This window comes from Pipistrellus hanaki, assembly GCF_964339955.1.
Source record: "Pipistrellus hanaki genome assembly, chromosome: 3".
In the NCBI taxonomy this organism is placed as follows: Eukaryota; Metazoa; Chordata; class Mammalia; order Chiroptera; family Vespertilionidae; genus Pipistrellus; species Pipistrellus hanaki.
In genome coordinates this window covers 160,476,831-160,490,822 of record NC_140505.1, presented here as the reverse complement: position 1 = coordinate 160,490,822, position 13,992 = coordinate 160,476,831, and the positions used below count along the sequence as shown (strand labels likewise).

At 38.7% G+C, this 13,992-nt stretch overlaps 1 protein-coding gene across 2 annotated transcripts in view; it reads right to left on the bottom strand.

Annotated features, from left to right (window-relative positions):
* Positions 1-13,992, bottom strand: part of ST8SIA1 (ST8 alpha-N-acetyl-neuraminide alpha-2,8-sialyltransferase 1) — a 138,398-nt gene that overhangs the window by 40,171 nt on the left and 84,235 nt on the right. For both annotated transcript variants that reach the window (XM_084877253.1, XM_084877254.1), the window contains one exon: positions 8,167-8,259. In XM_084877253.1, the coding sequence (XP_084733379.1) occupies positions 8,167-8,259 (93 nt within the window). The remainder of the gene's footprint in view (positions 1-8,166; positions 8,260-13,992) is intronic.

The window sequence follows — 13,992 nt, the reverse complement described above, 5'->3', positions numbered from 1 at the left end:
GTCTGCTGAGTGTACCTAGTGTGTGAGTCATGTTTTACCCAACTTTGTATTCCCTGTTCCAGAGAGATTTCAAAAGGTATGAGTTGAATGAGTGTTTCTGCATCTTGGTTCTTGTGACACTTGAATCTTAATCTCCCTCTTCCCTGAGGAATTTCCAAATCTTCCACTTTTCTTTAGATACTTTTCTAAATCATATGCTGGGGACTAATCTGACCATCTAATCAGCTTTCTCTTTTCCAAACTCTGCTTTCATAATTTTACCTTTTCCACTTTACAAAATAAAGCATACCTCTTATTATCCCAAATACTACAGGGGTGCATTTCCCCAGAGTGTAAAAACCATCAGACCACCAAGCCAAAAAAAAAAAAAATATTTCCCAGATACACAGCTCCTAAGGCAGTGTCCCTGAGAGAAAGCAAAAACATCTTTAAAAAAAATAAGAAACAGCCGAAACTGGTTTGGCTCAGTGGATAGAGCGTCGTTCTGGGACTGAAGGGTCCCAGGTTCGATTCCAGTCAAGGGCATGTACCTTGGTTGCGGGCACATCCCCGGTGGGCGGTGTGCAGGAGGCAGCTGATCAATGTTTCTCTCTCATTGATGTTTCTAACTCTCTGTCCCTCTCTCTTCCTCTCTGTAAAAAAATCAATAAAATATATTTTTAAAAAAATAAAAAAGAAAAGAAACAGAAAGAGACTGTGCCTTATTTTATTCAGGGGACCAACTCTTGTCAATTTTCTTACTTTATTTATAGAGTCAATAATTAGAGTTCATAAATGAGATGATTCTCTGGGGTTACATTTTAGCATGTAATTGAATTAAAAAGTAGTCTGCCTTTCCTGACACAAAGTCTATTTACTGAATCAATTAGACAAAGATTACTGACATTGCCATGAGGATATGGAACATCAGAAGAGTTAAATCTGTATTTCTCAGATGTGATAGTATGTATTTAATGCCCTGAACATGCATTCTTGACAGCAATTTATCTTTGTATCCAAAAAAATCAGGTGATTTAAAAATGATCAATGAAATAAAGATGGATTTAAAACATTCTTGTAAGGCATATTTGAACAAAAATGTTTAAAGCCCATTAGGTTAGTTGGTATGTTGATAAAGTGTAGCTTTATGCATAGATCCTTGCTGCCATCCACCTGCAAACTCCAGTGAAGAAAGGAAGAGGACAACAGTGATTGAACATCCAACAGAGAACTCTGCAGCTATATTAGAACAGCCTCTCTCCTCCCAGCCCATAAAAATGCAATCAGAACCTTTTCTCTGTGTCACTGGCATCCTAGTGTCTGGGCACTGTCAGGAAGAACACATTTTACACCCATTGAATAACAACTTACTGAGATGATATACCTCATGTTAAGTGTTGTTACCACACCACATACACATACACACAAACAAGGGTACAAGGAAACTTTTGGAGGTGATGGATATATTTATTAGCTTAATTGTGATTACATTATCACAGATATATGCATAAGCCCAAATTCATCAAAGTGTATATATTAAACATGTACAGTTTTTTTTGAATATCAATTATACCTCAATATAGCTGATTTTCAAAAAAGAATGCATTGAAACAAGCATCCTAACAAAAGAGATAGTAATTTCAGTTAAATTCATCAACAAATATTAAGTTCTCTAACCTTATTTTTTGTACCATTCATATGGCCTCATATATATTTAATTTTTCTCAAGCCTGTTTTATCTTTTTTTAAACATGTTTTTATTTATTTTAGAGAGAGGGGAAAGGAAAGGATAAGGAGATAGAAACTTTGATGAGATAGAAACATCAATTGGCTGCCTCCTACAAGAACCCATTGGGGATCGAGCCCGCAACCCAGGCATGTGCCCTGACTGGGAATCGAACCATGACCTCGTAGGTCAACGTTCAACCACTGAACCACCCGGCTGGGAAAGCCTGTTTGATCTTGATACTGATATTTTTAAAGAGAATTTTGTAATGGAAACTCATAGTGCTTATAAATCTCAGTGGAATTTTTTAAATAAGAATCAAGGCTTTGGAAGACAGCTAAAAATTAGTGGTACTTTGCATTTCCACTGCACAGCTTTGCCCAATGAGTTTAATTTTCAGTCACATGAAAATGCAAGACACTGCCGACATCTTGGGTTTGAACAGCTTTGAGAGAAGATTGTACAAGACTTGAATAAAAAACTTGCCCAGTCCAGTACTCTCTTTCCTTTTGGAAAGACCACTGCTGTTCTTCACAGTTTTACTTGCTCTGTATGTGTCCCTACCCCATACTGTTAGTTTTATTTTTACCTTTATATGAAGTTCTACTGTATTTTGTATGACTCACTTCTTTTTTCTCTCAACATTAGGTTTGTGAATTTCATCCATTTTATTATGGGTAGTTGTGTAGTTCATTGCTATAAAGTATTCTGTTAGGTAAACATTTTCCTATTTATTCATTCTATCACTAATGCACAGCAGGAGAATCAACTATTTTGTTTGTTTGTTTGTTTGTTTAAATCCTCACTCAAGAATATGCTCCCTGACTTTAGAGAAAGGGAGAGTGAGAGTGACACAGAGGGAGAAACATCAATTGGTTGCCTTTCATACATGCCCCAAACAGGACGGAACCTCAATCCAGGCATGTGCCCTGCCTGGGAATTGAACCGTGAGTGGGATGACACTCCAAAACCTGAGCCACACTGGCAAGTGTCATAATTATTTTAGATTTTAACTACTATAAACAATTATTATGCACTTCTTCTTATAGTTACTGTTGTTTTTCTCTAGGGTATATTTCTAGGAATGGAACTGCTAAGGTATGGGGTATGTACATCTTTAACTCCACTAGATAATGTTAAAATGCATTCCAAAGTGGTTGTAACTATATTCACTCCAACTAGCATATATGATACTGTCTGTTGCTTCACATCCTCACCAACAGCTGAAACAATTGCTGCCAACCTGATGGATATGGAATAATGCCTCATTAGAATATTTATTTACATTTGTCTGAATATTAATGAGTTTGAATATATATTCATTCATTTACTTGTTAGTTAGACTAGTGTTTTGAAGTCTGGTTCTGACATATTTTATTGGGATTTCTGTTTTTCATATTAATTTCTTTCTAAATTAAATATAAAAGAGTTATTCATATATTCTAAATTTAAGTCCTTCATTAGTTATCTTCTTCTATAATGTGGTTGTACTTGCTCTGCTTTTAAAATGTCTTCTTATGAATGAAAGTTCCTTATTTTAATAAATCAAACTTAAACAGTCTTTTCCTTTCAATTAGCACTATTTACTTAAGAAATTACAAGACCTGTGCTGTTTTCTACAAGATTCTTGTTTTGCTTTTCAAGGTCAGGTCTCCACCATCTAGAAACAATGCTTTGATAATTATATTTTGAAAAATATAATTTCATTTGTTCCAAATAGATACCTAACTGTCTTAACACCATTTTGAATTTTTTTTCCTTTTCTCATTGATCTACAATATTACCTCTGTCATACAATATATTAAGAGTCTCTATGGCTGGGACCGGTTTGGCTCAGTGAACTGAAGGGTCCCGGGTTCGATTCCGGTCAAGGGCATGTACCTTGGTTGCGGGCACATCCCCAGTGGGGGTTGTGCAAGAGGCAGCTGGTTGATGCTTCTCTCTCATCGATGTTTCTAACTCTCTGTTCCTCTCAATTCCTCTCTGTGTAAAATCAATAAAATATATATTAAAAAAAAAAAGAGTCTCTCTATGTTTGTGGATCTAAGGGGCTCCTGTTCTGTCTAACTGATCAGTTTGTTTATCTCTGTACCAATATCACATTGTCTTAATTATAATAGCTATATATATATATATATAGGTCCTGGATTATAATATCTGATAGAGCAACTTTTCCACCAATTTTTCTTCAAGAGCTTCTTTGATATTCTTGGCTCTGCATTTCAACTTGTCAAGTTACATACACACAGCAGTATTGAGGTTGTTATTGGAATTTCAATGAATCTATAGACCAATTTGGATAGGATTGATGCCTTTACATTACTGAGTCTTTTAGTCATGGGCATGGTATATCCATACATGTAGTCAGGTTGTCTGAAATGTCTCAATAAAATTCTAAAATATTTTCATAGAATTATTGCTTTTTTGTTTAAGTACATTATATTACTTGATGCTATTGTAATGGTATATCATTTCCTTATTTCACAAAATACAATATTTATATTCATTTTGATTTTTAATCCAAATACCTTGCTACATTGAATACATTATTTAAGTGAAAAAATTTTCACTTTCCAAAATAACTTGTCACTTATGAAAACGCAGTTGTTTCCTTGTACAATGCATAAATCACCTGGAAAGATCACCTGGAGTAATAATGGTCACTGATTAGGAGCATGGGTTTTGGATTGAGCTATGTCTGGGTGAAGTCCCAGAATGATTGCTAGCAACTGTGAATAGGAGCAGGTGACTAAACTTACCACATCACATTTCCTTTTTCTGTCAATACATATTTAAAATATTCTACCTACTGGAATTGTTTTGAGGAGTAAATGCTGCAATGTGTGTAAGTAGCACATAATCTAGCACATGGATATGCTGACTAAATGATTAATTATAATGATTTGTAATCATAATGAGTCTTGCTTGCCTTGTATTAATTGTTTATGTTGAACATAAGTCTTAACAGGTTTATTTTTCCTCTTAAGCATTGTTTACCCTATCCTTTCTCTTGTAGTTTTCATAATTTTTATCAATAATACAATCTCTCTCTCTCCTTCTCTGTCCCTTCATCTTTCTCTAAATGTTGCTTTAAATATTCTTGTTCACTTTCCTTTTAAAGTTCCCCTCAACTCCAAATATTTTAGGGAAATATGAATCTTTTACCTTTGGATGTCTCATTTCACTTCACAAGAACATTTATTCCCTCTTAAAAGTTATTCCCAAATCAAAATAATAGTTAAAGTAATATATTATGGTGATGCTAGATGTTTCTATTGCGGGAAAACTGAATGAAGAGTACTTAGGAACTTCCCATACTTTTGGGGGAACTTCTTCTGTATCTGTAATTATTTGTAAAAAATACTTCTGTAAGTTCTCTTGCCTTTTTGTTCATTCTCTTGAACCTGGGACAAACTCATCCCAAATTTAAAAACTACACATCCTTAGGGTCCCCAAAACCCCAGCATGCTTAATTGAAGTAAAGAGACACCATCATCACAGGTGATTTGTTATAATCATTTGTTATAATATTTGTTATAATTATAATTTTGTTATAATCATTTCTGATCAGACCCCCATGAAAAATAACAAACAAACAAATAAACAAACACATTCAAGAATTGAATACGAGTCAATAATTAAACTTTAAGAGAGTGATGCTTTATTTTCTCCTACATTAGCTACATCAAAAACAAATCACCCTCAAAAGTAAGAATCAAGCTAATCTTTGGTCATTTAATTTATTGATTTACAAAGCTGACTGTCATTTTTTATTTTCAGTGACATATTTTTAAAGACCAGTTTATTGATTTTTAGAGAGAGAAGAAGAGAGAAGGGGAAAGAGAGATATAAACATCACTGTAAGAGCATAACATCGATCAGCTGCCTACCAGGATTGAGCCCACAGTCTTGGGCAGGTGCCCTGACCAGGAATCAAACTGGCAATCTTTCCGTGCACAGGACAACACCCAACCAACTGAGCCACACCAGTCAGGGCTTTGGTGACATTTTAAAAACTAATTGTTCCATGCTTCCATATTTCCAAATCTCAGAGAGAATGTTCAGAGGTAACACTAATGATAGCTACCCTGTTTCCCCGAAAATAAGACAGTGTCTTATATTAATTTTTTCTCCCAAAGTTGCGCTAGGTCTTATTTTCAGGGGATGTCTTATCTTTCCACGCGCTAGGTCTTATTTTCGGGGAAACACGGTAACACTTATATAGTGCTTACAGCATACCAGGCACTGTTCTAAGCATTATATATAATTAAAATATATAGGTATATATGCACATACACAGATAGGGTGGGCCCAAAAAATGTACTTACACTTTAACGGCTGATAGCTCAATTTTGAAAATAAAATGTATTTTAATATCCACACAGACTTTATATTTATTCAAAGTATGTATTTACATTTTGGGGGATGCCCTATGTATTTATACACATACATATATATACATATGCAGTGTAATTCACTATAATAAAAGTATTATCCCTGCCTTACAAAAGAGGAAGCTGATGGAGACAGTGGTAAGTAACTTAGCCATGCTCACACAGTCCCTAAGTGGGTGAACAGGGAGTAAACCCAAGTCATCTTAGCGTATAGAATCTTTACCACTAAATTCTCAAGTCACCCAACTAAAAGAATCTCTCATTAATGTGCTAAGCAACATGAATTTAAAAAGACCTATTCTGAGATAAATGTTAGTAAACTGTCTGAATTTAAATGATAAAAATAAATTTTTTAAAAAAGTTATCAGTGGAGATAGAAAAGATTTCCCTCGAACAAAAAAATATATTTCTATTAGACTTTTGATTGGCAACACTAGAACTTAAGAAGATAACAAAACAATAACTTCAAAGTTCTGAAGCACATATAAAATATCTGAAAAAAAATTACCTGATATTAATTACCATTATTTTCATATGGACTGGGTTAGGATGATTTGTTGTTTACCTTCTTTGTATTTTTCTCTTTTGTTTTAAATTCTGATAATGAACAAGTCTTTGTTGAAAACAATAAAATTATTGTTATAAAAATATATTCACATGGACTAAATTTATTAAATATGAAAAATGAAACTATAAATTTACTAGATAAATGCAATATAATATTTTCTCATTGGAGGAGATGTTGATATGAAAGATCATCCAAGGAAAGATTTTTTTTTTTTTAATAAAAAGAAACCATAAAGAAAAATGTTAAATTATACAAAAAATGTTAAGCTCTGATAGGACATAAGTTAAAAGATATGTGACAGACTAGGAGAAAACATGTTACATAGTAGCAAACAAAGATTTAATATCTATCTTATAAAGTTCCTCTAAATCAAATGAAAAAATATTTTTAAAAGCACAAATAAACAAGAAATACAAATAGGCAATTCACAGAAGTGCTAATAGCCAATGCCCACTCAGCCCTTCTTGTATTCAGAAAAATACATATTAAGTAAGTAAATAATGTACCATTTTTCACCCAACAAACTGGCAAAAATGTAAAGGTTAACAATACATAATTAGGATTAGGAAAGAGGCAGTTTTACCCGTTGACTGAAGAGGAAGTAAATGGTACATTTTGGAAGGGTAATTTCACAATATCCCTCAAAATTAAAAATTATGTTGTATTTCTAGACTTCTATTTTAGGAGAATACTTACTTAAGAACCAAAACAAGTAATGCAACAGTGTTTAAACAGTGACACACAAGTGCTGGCCACTTGCAGAGGACCTCCTTAGATGACAAGCACCAGAGCCCAGATGTCTGGATATTTCACTCTGAATTGCTAGCTACACAAGAGAGTCTAAAGGCAAGTCTGACTCCTCTTTTCACAGAGATCGAGTCATTCTCCACAATGAACAGTCCTTGGAGAAACAGCCTACTGATGGGCTTCATCAACTAGAGACTGACACAAAAGTTCCTACGGCAGTTGCCAAGATTTCTGGAATCAACACTAGAGCAAGAATTTTCCATTCTGTTTTCCCATATCTGATGGATATAATATCATCATACACTCCTATACATTCTGACAATATTGTTATTTTTATGCACACATATGCATTAGATTGACCATTTATCTTTATTCTTACTAAAACCGACGTTAATTCAGTTCAACAATCAATGCCAATCAATGAGTTGGGACTGAAGCTAACAAATTGGAAAGTAGTAGTAATGAGTAAGCAGGATATTGTGTTGCTTCTTTGGGCAAAACAATGGGTCCTCATGTTATTTTTACCCTCTCTGAAGGCAAGAAACAGAATCCCAGCAGAAGCATGAGATGGTGTTTGGATTCCCACAATCCTGGCTAGTTTATTTACAATTCCCTTCTTCATCCTTCCTGCCTGTCCAGATGGTGTCCTCCTTTGTTTCCTTAAACTGAGTTATGCTCACTGTCTTTAGATGTTTGATGCTTTAAAAGCCTTCCTCTCTAGTTCCTCACCAACGGAAGTCATAAATGCTTACCTTTGCCGAATTATGCTGGGGTTAGCTGTCACTAGATGACTTTTGGATCCAACATCTTTAGTGTATTCACTTGACAAGGGAGGAAGATTGCATCTAGGGAAACAAAAACAAACATTTTAGAATGGTTTACCCATCTTCACTGTCAGTTATCACAACAAACAGGACTTTTACTAAGTCTAGCTCAATTCACAAATAACTTTTATCACCTCTCCCTTTTAATGGACATCATGACTATCAGCACCTTCAAAACACTGTCATAAAAACGAATCCTGTTTTAGAAGAAAGAAAACATCAGCTGCAGAAGTAAATGATCTATGAAAGGAAAGAGAAATAACTGGAATAAATTTATTCCACTCAAAATATTTTTGAAGTGGGAGGACAGGGAGCGTTAGACCTGAAATTGCAGCTCAGGAGTGTGGGACAGGAGAGGACACAGAGCCTACACTGTACTCTGCATACCTCTCAACCTCAAGAGACCGGGAGGAGTTGTATTTGTTTGTGTTTTTCCCAAATTCTAAATTATAATAGTACATTCAGGGCAAAACCTGCCTTGAATGGACCATTATAATGTGCTAAATCAATGCAGGTCCCCCTTTTGTGTACGTGACCAATGTATGGGTTGACTATTGATGAAGTCATAGTGATCTGTCACCTAGAGAAATGAAATGATTCTCCACCATCCCAGGTCAGCCAAGGAAAAGAGTATGTTTTCCTGGTGATGGAAATAACTCTCTCTCTCTCTCTCTCTCTCTCTCTCTCTCTCTCTCTCTCTCACACACACACACACACACACACACACATACACCACTCTGGTTTGCTTTGCGTGGCCATGTTTTATGAATGTGTACAGAGGAAAATATGGCAATTACAAATCCAAATCCCATGGCTTTCTGCCAGTGGGAAATTAGACTAGTTAATTCATCTGCCTGGACTCAGTTTCCCCTTTAGACAAGTAAAGATGGTGTCTTCCTTTCCAATAAGGTTGTTGTTAAGATTAAAAGGAAGAATATATAAACAGCCCCTGCCTTTATGTCCCACACATAGTAAAAGCTCAAAAATATCACCAATCAGAAATAGCATGTCAATGTAATTAAATACACATCTATTACTTATGACAATCTCAAATGAATCTAGTTTCCACGAGGTTTTATTTTATTACTGTGTCCTAGTTTCTCCTATCTACCCATATCTTTAACCTGACTTCTACAACATTAGGGCATCACTAACTTTTATTACTTCAACAAACTAAAGCATTGTTTGTTTGTAGGTAACAGGTCTTACAAATATGAATGTCTCTGCAGTTCCCCAACTAATACATTTTTCCCAAACAAATTTTCCCCAGGACATGGAATTTTCTGGGTATCCACTCAGCTGATCAGCTCAAGTTCCTTTGGTGTTGTCTCTTACTTACCCTGTGACTCCTCCCACATCAGGGCATCTTAGGTGGAAACCTGTCTCCATTGATTTAGAGTCTTCCTTTCATCTGCTCTTTGGTTATGAGATACTGGTTTCTGTGGCAGCTACCCACAGATTAGTCAGCTGGTCAGTGACTTCTGAGTGTCCCCTGAGAACAAACACTGTGGGAACCCGGGGGGAAGCCCGAGTCACAGAGCCTGCTCTTGAAGCATCTCCAGCCTAGCAGTCACATGACATCCCACATGGTATCTGAGGACCCTTCTGAGGGAGTGAGCTTATACATTAGCAACCGGGTTCATCCGGCAGTGGGCTGACTGTGGGCTTGTGATTTAATTGATCTTTGCAAACCCAGGCTAAAATCTGGACATTTGTCTCTTGAAGAAGCTTTGATCTTGATGGTCCTTCATACCATTTGAAAATCAACCAGTTTACATTAAAACTAGCAAATCTGAATATTGCTGAAGAGTGCTGTCAACCTGCCTTGTCGTTATGAAAGGAAGCAAATACTTTGTTTTTCTGTGTGCTCCCTGTGGGTGGATCCATGCCTCAGATGTCTAGGTTCCTTCATACCTCCTACCATAGGGTAAACGCTCAAGAGACACTTGAAGGTACCAACTGCCAAATCCTACAGCAGAGGGAAATGCTTAAAGCAATAAGGATAACCTTTTATAAATGCATTCCTGTAAAATAATGAAATTATATTTTCGTGTGAATATCTGCTTTAAGTTCTTCTGGGACAGTGGTAGGCAAACTCATTAGTCAACAGAGACAAATATCAATAGTACAACGATTGAAATTTCTTTTGAGAGCCAATTTTTTTAAACTTCTTCTAAGACTACTTCAAAATAGACTTGCCCAGGCTGTGGTATTTTGTGGAAGATCCACACTCAAGGGGCCAAAGAGCCGCATGTGGCTCGCGAGCCGCAATTTGCCGACCACAGTTCTGGGACAACTTTCTCTTCAAGTGCAATGTCTCTGACACCTCCCTGTAGCTCCTTTCTCAGAAAAAGCACATTATAATTTTAGTTGCTCAACTCCTAAACTGATCATTACATAAAAGGCACATTTAAGACAGACAAATTGTTTCTAATAAGGCATAATTGTGTAAAAGTGTTTCAAAATTGGCTATTGCTTGCCGTCACAATTAACAGACATTAATGGCTTAAGTCAGCGTTTTTCAACCGCTGTTCCGCGGCACACTAGTGTGCCGTAGGTGCAGACAAGACAAGAATTTTATAATTTTTCACTATTTTGTTTACTTAATATTTCATAATAAAGTAATTATAAAATACTTTCTTTGTGTTTATTTGATTCCTATTCAAGAGAATTACTTTATATATAGTCAATATAGGCACAGAGTTAAATTTTTTAACATTTTCTAATGGTGTGCCTCGTGATTTTTTTCATGAAACAAGTGTGCCTTTGCCCAAAAAAGGTTGAAAAACACTGGCTTAAGTCTCTTAGCAACTTGGCTCACGAACCTAAAAGATGTGATCATAGAACTGATGAAAAATGGAATATTATTTGAATTGGGGAGTGGAGATGGGTGAGGAATAGGGTGGCGAGGAATCTTTAAATTAAAAAAAAAAATCCTACGGCACAAGAAGTCACGTGAGGACGGAAGAGGGGCCATGTGAAGATTGAAGGGAAGCGGCCAGGAGCCCCCAGAAACTGAAGAGGCAGGAAGGACCCTCCCCTGGAGCCCTCCCAGGGAGCACAGCCCCAGACACCCTGATCTCAGATTCCAGCCCCAGAACGGGGCAAGCACGTGTTCCTGTTTGTGTAGGCCCGTCTGTAGTCATCCGAGCAGCAGCCCCAGGAACTAGACCCCTCCTTGCCCCTCCTTTTGGGGCTTTGACCGGGTTCTGGGAACAGCTGAGCCCTGTGCCCAGCAGGGGAGACCCCCTAGACTGCTCACTGCAGGGCTCACAGGGAGATCCATCCGTGTGTCTGTGCCCCGCCCTGTCTCCCGCTCCCCCGGGAGAGTGACAGTGCAGTGGGCACACCAGGGCAGGCTGCTTGGTGGGACATGCAGGCTATGTGACTCCTCACCACCTTGCCAAGCCCCCAGCTGCAGGATGACGCAGGGTACTCCCTGCCCCGCCCTGACCTGACCTCCCAGGCCTTCCCCCTAATGAGTCCAGCCTGGGCTTCCTCTTCCTTGAGCACTTGGGCTGAAAGGAGCCAGCAACTGGGTTGTCATGCCCATATTCTAGATGCCAAAACTGAGGCTCAGAGAGGAGGAGCAGAGGTCTCTACCCCCAGCCCACCTCCCCCTCAACTCAGCCCAGCTCACAGGCGGTTCCCCCAGCTGCCATGGTGTCAGAGGAAGAGAAGAAAGGGAGAGAAGGAGGGAGGAGGAGGGGAGGGGCAAGGGGAGGAGAGGGGAAGATGAGGAAAGGAAAAGAAGAGAGGGGGGAGGGAGAGGGGAGAAGGAGGAGGGGATTTCTGAGAAGCAATCCAAAAATACACACCAGCTGGCCCCTCCTTCCTCACTCCTCTCCAGCTTCCAAGCCTCCTTTTGTGCAGGTAGGCGGGGCCTCTTCAGCAAAGGAGGTCCGGGAGGCAGAGGGTCCAGGTAGTGGGTTCTGGGACCCCAACCTCACCGAGCAGATTTCCTGGATCTGGGCTACATCACCCTCCCACAGTTCCCAGACCAGGCAGGCTGTTTCCTGCCTCCTTGCCTTCGCACATGCAGTTCCCTCCACCTTGAATGCCCTTCCTCATCCTTCAAATCCCAGCTCAGCTTTAACTCCACCGGAGAACCTTCCCTGAGTCACGTGGGGCTCACCCTGCACCCACCCCAATCACAGCTGTTTTCTGGATGACCCTCTCACCACCCTTGGGGATGCTAGCTTTGCCTTTGTACCCCAGCCCCTGGCGCAGTCAGGTGCTCAGTAAATCCAGAAGCAAGGAAATGAGGGAGGAAGAAAAGGAGCAAAGGACACACCTCTCATAGGATTGGAGGGGGTCTGGACCCTGAGCGCAAGGCACAGGGCTGGGCACAGAGCAAAGCCCACTCCCTTCCAGCTGCCTCCACTTGAGCCTGGGCTCCAGCACCTTCTGCCTCATCTGATTTGGAGCCGGCTCAGGTGTCGCCTCCATACCCACAGCCTGTGTTTGTTGCCTATTTGGATGCAAGGTAATTACACCAGGATGCAGACCTGCACTTGACTTCATAAGGAGCTTGAGTGTTTGGGAGAAAGGCCTTCATTCTCAGAAATCCTGGACTAATGCAAACTTGCAAGGGCCTGAGGGCTGACCTTGAGCACAGGTTTTGACAAGGAATCCTTTCTGTAAACAAAGCCTTACCTGAGGGTCATTATATAAACCAGATGGAAACTAAGCTGCTTGGGGCGAAGTGGTGCCTGTGGAAGGTGCCTAGGAGAGGGACCAGAAGCCCTTCCCCTGTAGCTCTGGGTCCCGGAGAGATGAGGTTTGGGGTTGGTCCTGGGTGGGATGGGGCAGCCAGGAGAGAGGGAGAGGCCTGGGAGAGTCCAGTGGCTGGCTGGAATTTACTAACTGGTACAGAGGAGCCTCAGAATTTTCAGAATTGCGGGTTCATGCCAGTGTGGCTGGACCAACAAACTCATCTTTCACAGCAAGAAGTCAGTCTAAACAAACAAAAATGAAAACATGTCCTTGGCAAAAATCAAAATGACTTCAACCTTTAAGAAAGATGCTAAAAGCACTTTTTTTTTTTTAGTTAATCCTCACCCAAGGATATTTTTCCATTGATTTTCAGGGAGAGTGGAAGACAGAGAGAAACATCATTGTGAGAGAAACACATAAATTGTTTGCCTCCTGCATGAGCCCCGACCAGGGCCTGGGCCAGGGAAGAGCCTGCAACCAAGGTATGTGCCCTTAGCCGGGAATCAAACCCTGGACCCTTTGGTCCAGAGGCCGACGCTTTATCCACTGAGCCAAACAGTGGATAAATCACTTTTTAAACTTTATGTACATAAGTATGCAAAACACGCACATTTTAGCATATTCAAAGGCATCACAATTATGTATCCCTGAACCACCCAATTTCTCTCTTATCTCTGTCTTGCAGACCTTTCAGATAAATTTTATTCTATAATATTGTTTTTTAAAGTCTTATTTTTGGTTATAGAGCCAATGTTCACTTTGAAAAATGGGAAATTAGTTTTTGGCATGAGATGTATTTGAAAATGTCTAACCAAAGAAAATTACAGCATTGCTATACTCCCATCCTAAAAGACATTTTCAACTGTTCTTTGGTATATTACTGTGAACAGGTAAGGCCATAACTGTAACTGTAACTGTAACTATTCAGATACCTTATAGTCTAGAAACAGATGTACTATGTTCTTTTTATTTTATTTAAACTTGGACCATTTATTTTTTTATATATATTTTATTGAATTTTTTTACAGAGAGAAAGTG